General features: G+C 43.2%; 3 protein-coding genes across 11 annotated transcripts in view; 1 reads left to right on the top strand and 2 right to left on the bottom strand.

The window, feature by feature from the left end:
• The window catches only part of LOC139612045 (NACHT, LRR and PYD domains-containing protein 12-like), a 606,901-nt gene that overhangs the window by 180,400 nt on the left and 411,324 nt on the right, over positions 1–15,177 (bottom strand). The window lies entirely within an intron of this gene.
• Positions 1–15,177, top strand: part of LOC139612048 (protein NLRC3-like) — a 133,223-nt gene that overhangs the window by 95,142 nt on the left and 22,904 nt on the right. The gene's annotated exons all lie outside the window — the stretch shown is intronic.
• LOC139612059 (uncharacterized) lies at positions 12,549–14,475 on the bottom strand. The gene has a single exon (XM_071467206.1). The coding sequence runs from the start codon at positions 14,473–14,475 to the stop codon at positions 13,072–13,074; it is 1,404 nt and encodes a 467-aa protein (XP_071323307.1). The 3' UTR covers positions 12,549–13,071.

Raw genomic sequence — 15,177 nt, 5'->3', positions numbered from 1 at the left:
GAGACAGTTTGGAGGTTCACAGGTTTGTAGCAGGTCTCTTACTGTGAGTCTGAGGGTCCAGGTTCAGGACTGAAGTCTGGAGGTTCAGGTTTGGACCGGTGACTCTTCACAGACAGACAGCTGGGTCCTGGAGACTCTGCTCTGTCCTCCTCTTCCTCCACACAATCACTCATCTTCAGGACTTCAGTCAGTCTGAGAGGGAAACCAGTAACACTGACTGTGAGCTCACACACACAAGAGTCAGAACAAACAAGCTGCTCAAGAGACACACACACACACACACACACACACACACACACACACACACACACACATACACACACATACACACACACACGTGTACAGTATAACAAAGTCCCCCTGCTCAGTTCTCTTGGCTCAGTTGTAGGTTTCATATTATTCAGCTCATCACGACATGGAGTCAAACTGTTGAACAGGAAGTACCACACCTCATGTTGTTCCTCCTTTTCTCTCAGTGTCTCTGTGTGGACAGAAGTTCACTGTGACTCTTCTTCCCTCCACAGTCCACAGGGACAAACTGACTCAGAGACTTTGACAGTAAAATAATAATAATGTTGTGTTAACACTCACCTGCCTCAGCCTTCAGTTTCCCTCCTTCTGCTCCGTCCACTTCAAATGGAGTCTGAGCTCACTGAACACTTTCAGCTGCTCCTCCCCTCAGCAGCTACAGGAAGTCACATGACTTCTTGTAAGTGAGTCCTCTGCACTAAATGTGTGTGTGTGTGTGTGTGTGTGTTCAACAGAATTATCTAATATCATTTCAGGTTGAACTGGATCAATTATATTAAGGATAAAGATGTCATGACCTGAGCCTTTGACTTTGGTTTATTTTAAACTCATCTCTTCTTCTATGTTTTAGTTTTAAACTCGCCTCTTCTTCTATGTTTTAGTTTTAAACTCGTCTCTTCTTCTATGTTTCAGTTTTGAACTCAAACGTTTAATCCCACCTGCCGTGATTTCATTGGTTTAACAGTCAAATTACAATGATTTTTGAATGATGCTTTTTGGTTATTTGATCAATAATAAGCTGAAATTTAAGTTACTTTGAATTTTTTCATTCTCATCAATGATAACATGCAGGTATGTAACAGTCGATGACTAAGAAGAGGAGGAATCCAACAAACAGGTTATATGATGTAAAATTAGCAGCTTAGTAAAACTTTACTGATGCATTCACTGTCACCAGGAAAATACATTCTTCTTCAAACAAAGGGGATCTATGTTTACAGACAATTAAACATTAAATGTAATATTATAAGGCCACACACATAGCTAACATCTCAGGGCGTATGATCAAGTAACCAAGGAGTTACACAAGGTCAAGGGCGTAGAATTGGATAGGGACGCTCGGGACACGTCCCTACCAATAATCAGCTGCTACAGTGTAGTCCCTGTCAATACAACCGCTGTCCGTAGTGTTTAATCAATGATTATGGCACACAAAGGGTTAACAGTCGGTCTCTGCTAGAAGTCCCGCCTCTAACCTAAATGTCGCTCTTCGATTGGCTGCCGGTTTCTCGCTTACGTACATATGATTGGCTGTCCCCACTGTCACTACATCTGCCTGTAAAAGTCACCTGCTAGTTGGGCCGGACAGTGCGTGTTACTTGCAACCGCGAAGCGTGAGTTGTCAACATGTTTGGCATATTGTGCCTGGGTCACGTCAGCTTAAACGGATTTTAATATCAGCGGTGTCATTTACATGTACATTTGTGGTTGTGTCGGTTTGCGTGCGTGCGTGCGTGCGTGGTATAGGATTTGAAGGATGTCAAAGAAAAGAAAACGGGATATAAGAGACTTCTTTAGGAGTCAAAGTGTAAGTAACTTCAAGGGTATAGCCTACTGTAGAGGCTCAACAATACAGATATTGAATAAAAGACTACATTTAATGCCAAAGAGATACACTTTTTAAAGTTATTTTTAATTAATTATTATTTTCATGTATTTGTGTGGAAGAGAGCAACTGTATAAAAACTCCAAAAAGAACATTTTGGGGGAAAATACAATAAAACCTCAGATTCTAGATAAGATGTTCATGTGATTTTATACATCCATATTTTGGGAAGAATAAATAATAAAAAAATGTGTGAAAGTAAAAGCCTCAGGCAATGACTTTACCATCAAACTCTATGATCATTCTATCCCTAATCTATCTGTTCATGTCATGCATCAACATGTTTTTGTAAGGTGACAGACAGCAGAGTGGCTGGAGGAGATGGAGGAGGAGAGGCAGGAGGAGATAGAGGAGGATAAGCTGGAGGAGATAGAGGAGAAGCTGGAGGAGATGGGGGAGGAGAAGCTGAAAGAGAGGCTGGAAATACACATGTGAGGTTAAATAATGATGGAGATGTTAGTCAAGAGATTCAGCACTGTGACAAATGTTAGTGTGATGATGATCTGAATAACAATCTGGTGTTCTAAGAGGCCCCGTCATATTACTAGTGTGTATGTGTTTACAGTAGTTGCTATATAGTGGTCAAATTTATATTGTGGTTTATTCTTAGACACTGATCCTCCTGGAGAGAACAGCAGGGAGAGCAGCAGGGAGAGTGGCAGGGAGAGTGGCAGTAATCAGGAGGATATCCTGGACAAGCCCAACCAACCTGACCCAAATTTCATTCCAGCTCAACAGCTACCAAACAGGGTCCTTAATTTTCAAGCGAGTTGGTGCAGGCAGTATCCATGGCTGCACTATAGCTCCTCCATCAAGGGTGTTCTTTGTTTTCACTGTGTGAAAACATACATTGGAAAGAAAAGTACACTGTCCAAAAAGGCAGACCCTGCCTTTTCATCAAAGGGATTCAATAATTGGAAGAATGCACTTGCCAGTTTTCAGCTGCATCAAAATAGTAAATCCCACCATCATGCCATGGAGGTTAGTGCTCAAGAGGGAAGCCCAATAGATTCGCAACTCTCAAGTGCATGGGCACAACAACAGGAGGATGCTAGGCACTGCCTAAAAAGTATTGTGGGATCAATACAGTACCTTGCCAGACAGGGCATAGCACTGAGAGGCCATGAGACACAAGATGGCAATCTTTTTCAGCTTTTGAAATTCAAAGCCAAGGATGATGCACGTCTCTGTACTTGGCTAGCTCGCTGTCATGATTATACCTCTCCTCAAGTGCAAAATGAAATTTTGCAAATGCTAGGAAACTGTATTGTCAGGAGCATTGCACAGTCCATCCAGTTGCTACCACTTTTGCAGTACTCACTAATTATTGATGGCACACAAGATGTCTCAGGAACAGAGCAAGAGTCTATTTGTTTGAGATATGTGGACCATGACCTGGTACCACAGGAGGTTTTTATCAGTTTGTATTTGGTCCCTGGTACTACTGGAGTTGAGATTGCAAAAATGGCTGAGGATGTCCTCTTGAGGCTCAATATTCCCATGTCTGGGTTAAGAGCCCAGACAGTGAGAGGAAAGACTACCAGAGCAGTGCTATCTCAGTATGAGGGTGTTTTGTCCAGCTTGGAGGAGATGGCATCAAGTAGGTCCAACACAGGCATGAGAGCAAATGGTCTGCGAGAGAGGTTTGAGAAAGGGAAAACTCTACTTGGACTTTGTCTAGCATTAGAAGTGATAGAGGAGCTGGAGTGTCTGAGCATATCCCTGCAAAAAAGGACTGAAACTGTTGCAGGGATGAGAAGTGCCATAGAGTGTGTCAGATCTACTGTACATGGCAAAAGGTTTTTGAGAAAGCAGTGGCAATGGTTGACTCTCTTGGGATTGAACCCATCCAGATTCCTCACCAAAGAAAGCCACCAAAACGATACACTAGTGAGGTGAGCCAGCACATTCCCAAGTCAGCTGAGGAGCATTACCGTGCGTTCACACCAAACGCGATGGACGCGATGTCATCGCCCGTAACGCGAGTATCGCGTCGCTCGACACATTTGTGTCACATTTGTGATCATCGCTTCATCGCGTCCATCGCGCGATGACGCAACCCCCCTCCCGCTATTTTCTTCACATCCCGCTGTTTTATTTCTTTCTCTCGTCAACCATGGCTGAGTTAACAACCGTAGCTGCGCTTTATCTGTTGTGGACGTCTGATTTAATTAAGACGTCCACAGTCCAGCTGTACCTCCTTGCTAACCTTCTTCCAGGCATTATCTCTTTTGTTTCTGTCCCGGTAAAAGTGGGACGTTGTGTCGTATAGCTCCGTGTATCCACCATGGATGTATTATAAGAATAAGGTCTTATAATACATCCACGGTATCCACAGACAGCCACAATAATTTTCTCCATTTTTTGAAATGTGCGTCTGACGTAACTACATCGGTGGCGTGGTTTGGACATCAATGCTGATTGGATGTCGCGGCACAGCGTCACGCGATGTCGCTTGAAAAGTTCAAATTTTTCAACTTCAAGTGATGGACGCGATGGACGTGTATCGCTTGAAGTTGAAAAATTTCTCGCTCCTATCGCCCGAATCGTGTCGCCCGACGCAGCATCGCGTGTCATCGCGCCATTTACATTGACTTTGAATGGAAACTTGTGGCGTTCATCGCGTCCATCGCGTTTGGTGTGAATGCACTGTTATAGAACTGAGTTCTGTTGGGATCTCAAGCCATGAGTTCTGAGAAGAACAATGGAGAGGCCTACATTTCCTCAAAAGCCTGAGTCTCAAGCCATGCATCCTGAAGGGAACAAAAGAGAGGCCTGCGTGCTTCTCCTGAAGCCTGACTCGAGCCATGCCTCCTGGGGAGAACAAAGGAGTGGACTACATTTCCCTCCAGGCTATGGGCCAAAACCACCCCCACAATTCACACCTAGGTGTAAAATTGGAGTTTGGAAAGAAAACTCCGCAACAGCATTGGCCGAGGCCAGGCATTCCCAGCAGGGATCCCCGGTGACGCCACTCAGGTAATAAAAGCTGCGCTGCGACCCTCCTCCTGCGCTTAATTCCCGTGCACCAGTTACAGTAGAGAGCTACTCCAGCTCTCTCCGCGACTCGGCTGCTGAAAGGGAGCAATCTGCAACATCTGACCTTTTTCCAGAACTTCTTCAAGCCCAGGTCACAGTCTCCAACTCGCAGGCCGAGTGCACAGACTGCTGTGTCTCTCTTCTTTTTGGATCCGACGTAGATCGCTGTGCAATCAGCTGATTTCAGGTCCTGTGAGGACGAGCACCGACTTTGTTAAAGACAAACAAAGTTCACCGTCCCTCATCTGTGATCTTCCCGCTGCCGCCGAGGAACTCATCACTGTCACCGCCAGGAGAGCGAGACACGAGCCGCCGAGCTCCAGCCGAGGACCGAGCTCCCAGCCGAGGACCGAGCTGTGGAGACCCAGAGACTTTCTGTTCTGACTCCGGAGGACCGGAGCCGCTCACAGTAAGAGGCTGATGTCTGGGCAGAGACACAGTTAGTGTAGCGTGCTGTATTGGTGCTATCTGACTTATAAGTGCTGCAGATCCTGTTGTTTTAGATCATTCACTGTGATCAGCTTAATAAGCCAAATATCACTAGTTAAAGGACCAATATCCGACCAGACGAGCTCCGGTTCTCTGGCTCCGTTATTGTGTAGTGATATTGTGGTGATTATTAACTGTGGTGACGATCTCTTGTGGACTCTTTCCTCTGTTCACCTCTATTCTCCCTCTTTCCTCCCAATCACGCACCTCATCTACACCTCTCTCATTCAGGCCCTAGAGTGTGGTCGCGTGATACACGTAAAGCTCAAGGCCCCTCCCCTTGTTCTCGTGTTCACGCCATTCACGCTCTGCGGCCAGCCGCCATCTTGGCTCTAGCGAGTACCTCACTCTGCCGCCATCTTGGTTCCTACTGACACGTCACTCACGTGACCTCGTCACATCCTCTCTCTCTCTCTCTCTCACACACACACACACACACACACACGGTTGTACATATGTGTTTTGCCTGTAATCTAGTTAGTAACCAATGTTTGTTTTAATTATAGTTGAATTATAATCGGTTTAATATTAAGTAATGTTATTTTGAATAATTATTACTCTTATTAATAAATCCTGTTATAATTTAACTCGTCGTTGTCTGTGATTATTGTGACTATATTTGTGATAACAGCTGGATTCACAACAGTCAGTGCTCGAATTTACCCTTCAACCAACCTTCTGAGACTGTATTCTGAGCCATCAATTTGGTCATTGGTCCCTGGTGACAGGGTGGTGCCCCGAGGTTACTACTTGTAGTAAACATTTATATATATATTGGTGATTATCACTGATAATCATTAATATGATAAGCCAATAACCAAATTACTCCTACCTGTGCCCCAACAGTTCTATAAAATGTTAGATAGTGTACATATTCAGTTTGAGGAGAGTTTCAACCAACCAGATCTAGATGTCCTGCAGAAGCTGGAAGAAACTCTCCTGACTGGAGAAGTGAAGGACATTGTTGATCAATACCCAGAGCTGAACAGGGACAGTTTAAAGGTCCAACTAGCCATGTTTAGGTCCAAATACACTTTCAAATCTGTGGCTGACATAATGAGAGGTTTGACAGTTGAAGTGAGAGGCTTGTTTGATCAAGTTGAATCCCTTGTCAGGCTGCTTTTAGTCATCCCAGTTTCATCAGCTGAGGCTGAAAGAAGTTTCAGTGCTCTTAGGAGACTTAAAACATGGCTCAGAACCACCATGACACAAGTAAGACTGAACAGCCTTGCTGTGTGCCATGTCCATCAGGAAACACTGACCTGACAGTAATCTGCCAGGAGTTTCTGTTACAGACCGGCGTAGGCATGTGTTTGGTTCTTTCAAATAGGAACAACCAGTGGACACTAATCTGCTTGTATTTGAGTATTAGTGAAAAACACATGTACATTTCATTTATGTTTATTTACAATGTTGTATTGTATTTATGTATGTCCAATGTTATTGATGGACAGTATGTTAATTGACAGTATGATGCACAGTTGCACTACAGCCCTACAGCCCTACACTACAGAGTAAAGATGAGAACTCTTTGCAGTTGCCTCCTTTTCTTTCATTAGTTGCTGCAACCTATAACTTGTGGAATGCATTAAATTCTTATTTACTCGTATTCTCTTTAGATATTCAGATATGCCTTATAAACATGACAATTTTCTGACTATGATTGTTTGCTTGTTTGATCAGCTCTACATGATGCAAAATTATGATTGCAAATGCAAAAAAACATAAACTTTGAGGAGGACAATTTTGTGTCCCCACCAATGTCAAAATCAAACCTACTCCCTTGACAGTCAGTGTACAGCAGGAGTTCAACTGACCGACGAGGGGACAGAGTCATGGAGGGAAAATATTCATTTAAAAGTCACTGTTATATTCTGACAGACTGAACAGTGGAGACTGTAGCTGCTAATGTTATAAGCTCCCAGCTCACATGATGAGCTGTCGCCACGTTAGCCTGAACAAGCTAATGTTAGCCTGAACAAGCTAACGGTAGCCTGAACAAGCTAACATTAGCCTGAACAAGCTAATATTAGCCTGAACAAGCTAATGTTAGCCTGAACAAGCTAACATTAGCCTGAACAAGCTAACGGTAGCCTAAATTAGGTAACATTAGCCTAAACAAGCTAATATTAGCTTAACCAAGCTAACAGTTGCCTAAATTAGCTAACATTAGCCTATACAAGCTAACATCAGCCTAAACAAGCTAACGGAAGCCTAAAGCCTAAACAAGCTCATATTAGCCTAAACAAGCTAATGTTATCCTCGGTGAACATTGTGTGTGGAGCGTTGCTACAACAGAAGTCATCGTCATAGTTCACATACAGGAACAGTAACTTGACATCAGACTGCAGCTGGTGATTAATTTAATAATTGAGTATTCTACCAATTATTCTATCGATCGAGTATCTTGATAAGAACTATTTTTGTCTTATTAAAGAGCAATAGAAAATATAAACAAGAGAAAACAGGTCTCATAAAATGAGAAAGTAAGTGGTTTACTTTCAAGAAAAATCACTTCATTTTTATTGCTTATTTTTCATACAATATTATCTGTAAAAACTGAAGCCATGTCGTGCAAGTACCATGTTACATTCTTGGTTTTGAAATTCAAAAACAAATACATAAAAAATAAGAACCATAAAACTTAAATTGATAGCTCGGGCTTTTATCTGCTTCAGTCACTGAATTCCACTGACCTATATTTGGGACAGGTGTCTACATGGGACAGGCCATTAATTCCATCTGCACAAAACTCATGCACAGGAATTATGGGAAATACTGTCAAATTGATTAATTAAATCAGTATTAATAATAATACTATTAATGTTACCATGCTATCTAATAACGTTACAACAAATTCATGTGATCTAGCTCTGAGAGACAGCGTATCTAGGACAACCACATGCACAGAGAGAGAGAGAGAGAGAGAGAGAGACCATATCAAAATACAGGTAGCCTACTTTAGAAAGGACGAAAGCTGAAGATTGCCATAGTTATTTAAACCTTTATTTGCATGTGTAACTGATGGGTTCTTTTCATTTCATTTCACCAAAAATCCACTTTATTTTCAATTCAATTCAATTCAATTTTATTTGTATAGCGCCAAATCATAATATACATTATCTCAAGGCACTTTACAGGGTAAGGTCAAGACCTTACTTTGTTACAGAATAAACCCAACAGTTCCCACAAAGAGCAAGCGCTTGGCGACAGGGGGGAGGAAAAACTCCCTTTTAACAGGAAGAAACCTCCAACAGAACCGGGCTCAGGGTGGGCGGCCGTCTGCCTCGACCGGTTGGGTTTAGGAGAAGATAGAAAGAGGGGGAGGGGGAGGAGAGGGGAGAGAAGAGAGAGAGAGAGAGAGACCAGGAACAGCTGTGTCGGTAATGGTGTTATCAATAATAGTGACAGGTAACAGTGGTTAATAGTAATGATGAGTAGTGGTGGATCTGGATCCTGCTGCTCCTGAGGCAGAGAGACCTGCAGAATGAGGACAGAGAGAGGGAGAGAGAGGAGAAGCACAAACTACAGGAGAGAAAAAATACAAAGTTAATGGCATGAAGTCATCAAGAGAGAGAGGGGGAGAGAGACAGAAATAGAGAGAGAGCACCCAGTGAATCATGGAATCCCCCAGCAGTCTAGCTCTATAGCAGCATAACTAAGGGATGGGTCAGGACATACCCGAGCCAGCCCTAACTATAAGCTTTACTAAACAGGACAGTTTTAAGCCTGATCTTAAAGGTAGAGAGGGGGTCTGCCTCCTGAACCCACACTGGGAGCTGGTTCCACAGGAGAGGAGCCTGATAGCTGAAGGCTCTGCCCCCCATTCTACTCTTACAAACTCTGGGAACCACAAGTTGGCCTGCATTTAGAGAGCGAAGTGTCCTATTGGGAAAATAGGGAACTATAAGCTCTCCAAGGTACGATGGTGCCTGGCCATTAATGGCTTTGTAGGTGAGGAGGAGGATTTTAAATTCGATTCTAGAGTTTACAGGGAGCCAATGCACAGCAACATACAATTTTGTTATTGCTGTTATTTTTAACTTATATATGCTTTTCTTTGATATTCTTTTGTGGGACCTTTTATTTTGTTAGTTTTATTTTGGTAATGTGACTTGTGACCCTTGATGTCACATCCTGTTTACGTCGTGCCGCCTTTTTCTCAGTCTGCCAAAATGGCTGCTGAAGAGGCGAGAGAGTGCTCCTGTTTAAAATATGTAGAAAAAGGTTCGAATTGTGTGTTTTTCTTATGCCATTCTCGGACAGTTCTCATACCATGGTTTTTGCTGTTGATCGGGTGTATGTTGCTGTGTGTGTGGTTGTATGTGCGTTTTGCACGGCATTCTGTGAGTCGAAGTCACGAGCGTAGGCTAAGCTAATGGTAGTGTGCTAGTCTCTCATGCAGTTGCTATTTCTCCTCCCCTCTAAAGGTGTGTGAGACTGGATGGAAAGAATGTGTGCTGTACTAACACATATGTCACTGTACACAGGTATGTGCGCACCCATTTATACATGTATATGTTTTGTATTTTTTTGTATTTGTGTCATGTGTTCCGGGTTTTCCCATACACACTGTTTATATTCCTGTTAATATTTTTCTTGTGTATAAAATAATAAAAATGTTGCCAGTAGGTCTTAGCGGGGGTAATTCTGAGGATATTGTCATGTGACTTTATTATTATTACCATGAGATTGTTGATGATTTGTGTAGTTACACACTGAGTCTGCCAAAATGGCTGCTGAGGAAAGGTGTGTGAGACTGGATGAAAAGAGTGCTGTGCTGTACTAACACATATGTCACTGTACACAGATAATAAATAAACCCTCCCCTGCTGGCTGAAAAGAGACTTGTCGTATTCGACTTAACACAACACAACGCAGGAAGGTCTTCCGAGCTCGTGGCAGGGTAGACCGGTTACACATGAACAAATGAGATAACTGACAGGGACGATACATCCAGAGAACCGGGCGTCTAATTGAGACCTGCGTTTATTTGACAAACTGTGCAGCCACACCAGGACAGTAAACTGGACTCAGCTTCTAATTGAAGTTCTGAGGTAAGTCATTTCAAATTGTCAAATAGTCATTTACTAAATGCACACAAGGCAAAATAAGCTATAAATAGAAAAATAAATAAAATAATAACATCCTGCCTCTAAATTGATAGAGCTTAACTTTCAGAACCGCAGGTTTTAACCAAACTACAGTTCTGGTGTAAAGTAAGCATTTACTGTCTTCTTAGTTCACTTTGTGGCATGGTGTAAGAGGCCAAAAAAGTTCTGGCAGGATTGTTTCTTCTGGATGAGGCTAGTTCTGTTTTAAAATAGACAGTTATTTTTTTTTTTAATCCCATCTCTGGCCTGTCTCTTCACCTCACGCCCCGTTATTTTCCTTCTTTTTCTTCATTTTCCAAACTGTTCCATCAGATCACGTTTGCCTTCACTCATGTATCAACAGTGTAAGCAGAGAACTGAGCCGTCATATGGATTAAATGAAGCTTGGATACAAAGAATTTGCCTCGATGACTTTCATTAATCAAGTTTCTTGAGGAATTGTTTCAGCTCTAGCCCTGTAATGCCTGACCCCAGAAATAATGGACAGAAAATTCTGATTTCTTGAATCTGGAACCTTAATTTGGCCCTTTCACAAAATTTGAAAAAAAAATTATCTGCATATAGGTTTTTCCATTTGTATCGTAAACGATACATTGGGCATTACATGCAGGTCTGGTGATACAGCAAAAACATCAGCCTCTTTAGGCCTCTTTCTTCTTTTCTCTTTTATTATGAAAAGTGGTAAGCATGAAAACAGCAGTTAAGGCTGTAAAGAACATTGGCCTCTTATTTTTGCTACTTTTTCCAGTAACTTTTTCTTGTATTATGAACAGTAGTAGGCATGAAAACAGCAGTTCAGGCAATATAACAAGAACATCGGCCTCTTATTTTTTTCAAACTGCTACCTTTTCTAGTAACTTTCTTTTATTGTGACAAGTGGTAATCATGAAAACAGCAGTTAAGGTGATAACAAGAACATCAGCCTCTTCATGTTTTAAAACTGTGACTGTTTTCGGTGACTTTTTCTTTTATTATGCCATGTGGTAATCATGGAAACAGTTCCTGTCCTTGTTCAGGCAGAGATGGACGTTGCATTTTCCACAGTGCACATGGGAAAAGTGTCCTGTGCAGTGCTTGCGCCTTTGTCGCTTTTCCCAGGATGGGAAGTGGTTGACCATCTCCCTCCTCACATCTGGAGGCACACTGGTCGATCGCCACCTCCTATGTGGTGGTGGTGTTGGTGATTGTGCTGGTGGGGAGTGTGGTGGAGGGGATACTGGTGGAGAAGAGAGTGGTCTGCCAACCCTGACTTTCTTACGCTTACCAGGGAAAAGCCAACTGATACCTGAAATCTTCTCAGGGGCATGGTGTTTTTCTCTAGGTACAGTGCCTTCAGGTCTCATCGGTACAGGGACCAAGCATTGAACTCACAATTTTCTTCAATGCCTTCATCACTCTCAATAAATGGAACATCTGGAGGGTCAAATTCTGCCTTTCTTCAACTGTACTCCTTCGTTTTTTCTTTGCAGATTTATTTGTTCTTTTGGCCTGTGTTACTGTTGGACCTCCTTCTTCTGTGCTAATCTGGTCATCACTGTTATCAAAGTCAACAGCTGTATGTGCCTTTCTCTTCTTCTCTTTTCTTTTCACTTTGCTTCTACCACACTGTTTTGTTGACTGTGACATTGTAAGACCTTCCTCTTCAAGCCCATCATCAAGAGTTTTATCGTCCTCATTGCTACTACCAGTACTAGAGTTCTCTTCATCATAGTCTGCATTAGGGGTCCAATATTTATCCAACACTTCATCATCTGCAGACATCAACTCCTCTATGTCGCTTGAATTGCCATCAAGGAAGTGTAGGACATCTTCAACACTGTACCATTTAGCCATCTAAAGTAAGAAATATAGGTTTATCAATTTTCGAGTGCAATTATTTGTTGTAAATATAACATTTCAATCTGTAATTTGTGTATATTCTGCCCTAGTTATTTGTTGTGAACTTGGCAGATAGCTAACAGATGATCTTCAGTAAACAGGTGAGTCAGCAATTGAGTTTTCAGTCTGTTTACTGTTGATGCACTGTAAAACTGCAACATGAAAATAAACAATAAAATGTTATATGTAGTTTGTCTCGTTCTTTTTAACACAAACAATAATCTTATGCAATACAAATCCACATAAAGAAGTTCAATTTTTGATTAACATAATATCAACAAATTATCACCGATTAGCTTAACGCTAACGTTACATTGAAAACGCCATTAACAAGCTAGCGCATTAGCATTGCTTCATTTTTAAAGTTTTCTCACATGAACTATGAACTGTTTTCGAAGTTTTAACAGGTAAGTTGAACACAATAACAACCAATACTTACAGACATAGGCATTGCCGAGTACAGCTGAGAAAAAGTGAATGAGCGAAAACCAACAGCTTCACTTCAGGCTACCTGCCCGTGAAAAAAGGAACTAGCTACGGCAAGTCTAAAGAGACACACAGCACGACAGAGTAAACAATCCCCCTGCACCTTTAAAGGGGCAGCACACTCCCCGTCTGGTATAGTATGCTATACCACTATGGTCCTTTAAGTAGCAACACTACCTCTGAAGTGGGTCTTGAATACACCCTAGGGGAGTCACCTTTAACGACTCTCACTTCCACCTTACGGATCCTGTTGTCTTGACCAGGAAAGGTGTTGACTACAAGTCCTGTAGGCCATTCATTGTCCTTCGCCTGGCTGTCCTTTAGGAGCACAACATCTCCAATTTGCAAGTTGGGTTGGTCTGCTTGCCATTTCCTCCTTGGCTGGAGTGTAGCCAGGTACTCTTGGCACCATTGTTTCCAGAACGAATCAGCGAGTCCCTGGACTTGTTTCCACTGGCTCCAGTAGAGATCCTTAAGGTCGAGGTCTACTGAAGGAGATGACACAGAATCGACCTTTTGCGTTAAAAGCATAGCCGGAGTAAGTACAGTTGGCACGTTGGGATCTGATGACACAGGAACTATTGGCCACGCATTCATTGTGGCGACGGCCTCAGCCATCAGCGTGATGAGAACTTCATGTGTCAGACTGGGGGAATGCACCTTTAGCAGCATGCCATCTAAAATGCGCCGAGCAACCCCAATCATTCTTTCCCACACTCCCCCCATGTGAGAAGAGTGTGGAAGATTGAAGTCCCAAGTACAGCCTTGGTCTTTGAGGTAAGACTGAAGCTCAGCATTTCCTGGTGTTATGCCGAGTTCCTTGCAAGTGCCAACAAAGTTCGTCCCTCGGTCCGAACAAAAGAGCTTTGCTGGACCCCTGATAGCAGTGAATCTTCTGAGCGCATTTATGAAGCTTGATGTAGACAGAGACTCTACTACCTCCACATGAACCGCTCTGGTGACCAAGCAGGTGAACATGACGGCCCAGCGCTTGCTTTCTGAGAGACCTCCCCTGGTACGATGAACACAGACAGACCATGGTCTGAACACGTCTAATCCAACCTGTGTGAATGGAGGTGCTTGAGTGAGCCGATCGACAGGTAAGTTGGACATTTTTTGTTTTTCCATGCCTCGTCTTAACCTCCTGCAGGTGACACACTTGTGTATGATGCTTGATACCAGTCTTTTCCCTCCTAGAATCCACAGCCAGGCGGACCTGATGGCACCTTCAGTGATGTGCCTACCCTGGTGTGCGACTTTTCCATGGTAATACTGCACCAACAACGTAGCAACGTGGCTGTTTTTAGGGATGATGATAGGATGTTTCTCCTCCCAAGAGATTGTAGCCGATGACATCCTGCCACCGATCCTCAGTACTCCGTCTGAATCCAGGATGGGATCGAGCTTCCTGAGAGGGCTGTGTTTTGAGACAATTTCTCCTTTGGATAGGCTCTTGATGTCCTCTTTAAAGGTCCCTTGCTGTACAGTTTGGACGATTACTATTCTTGCCTGCATGAGCTCATCTGCCTTTGGCGTATGGTCGCACATCTGCATCCGTGTCTGGTTCGACTAGCTCGAAGGACTCAGGCTGGCTAGGTGTTGCTCCATCATCCTTTCTGAGAAAGGTAGGTCCTGAAAACCAGTTTGTATCTCCAAGACGTGCAGCTGGTACTGGTCGTGTTCCATGGTCTGCAGGATTGTGGTCCGTGCTGACGAAGTGCCACTATTCTGGCTGTGATGACTTCCTTATGCGCGTGACTCTGTTAGCGACGTACACATAGAACCTCCAGTTGGCGTTGTAGATATAACCTAGCACAACTCTAGAGTCAGTGTAAAACTTCACTGTGTGGATGTTGACATCTAGCTCGTCCACTAACATGACGGCTAACTCGACTGCGAGCACGGCTGCACAAAGCTCCAGACGAGGCACAGTATGGGAGTGACGTGGTGCTAATTTGGATTTCCCCATACAGAATCCTACATGACTGTGTCCTTGATTGTCAACGGCTCTGAGATAGGCCACTGCAGAGATGGCCACAGGGGATGCGTCGGAGAAGACACATAGTTCCCCCTTCAGCGTGGAGAGTAAGGAAACAGGTAGGTGTGGTCTTGGTATGTGCAGTTGCTCAAGTGCTTTGAGTGATTCTTTCCAGGACTTCCACTGTGTCTCCTTTTCAACAGGTATTGGGTCGTCCCATCTATATTGCTCAGTGCATAGTTCTCTGACTATAGCCTTGCCTTGCACTGTTATTGGAG

The sequence above is a fragment of the Trachinotus anak genome, unplaced genomic scaffold (assembly GCF_046630095.1).
Source record: "Trachinotus anak isolate AG129_WGS33_773 ecotype Australia unplaced genomic scaffold, CSIRO_AGI_Tana_v1 ptg000030c, whole genome shotgun sequence".
Classification (NCBI taxonomy): Eukaryota; Metazoa; Chordata; class Actinopteri; order Carangiformes; family Carangidae; genus Trachinotus; species Trachinotus anak.
The sequence above is the reverse complement of the archived record's forward strand: the minus strand, read 5'-3'. Positions and strand labels throughout refer to the sequence as shown.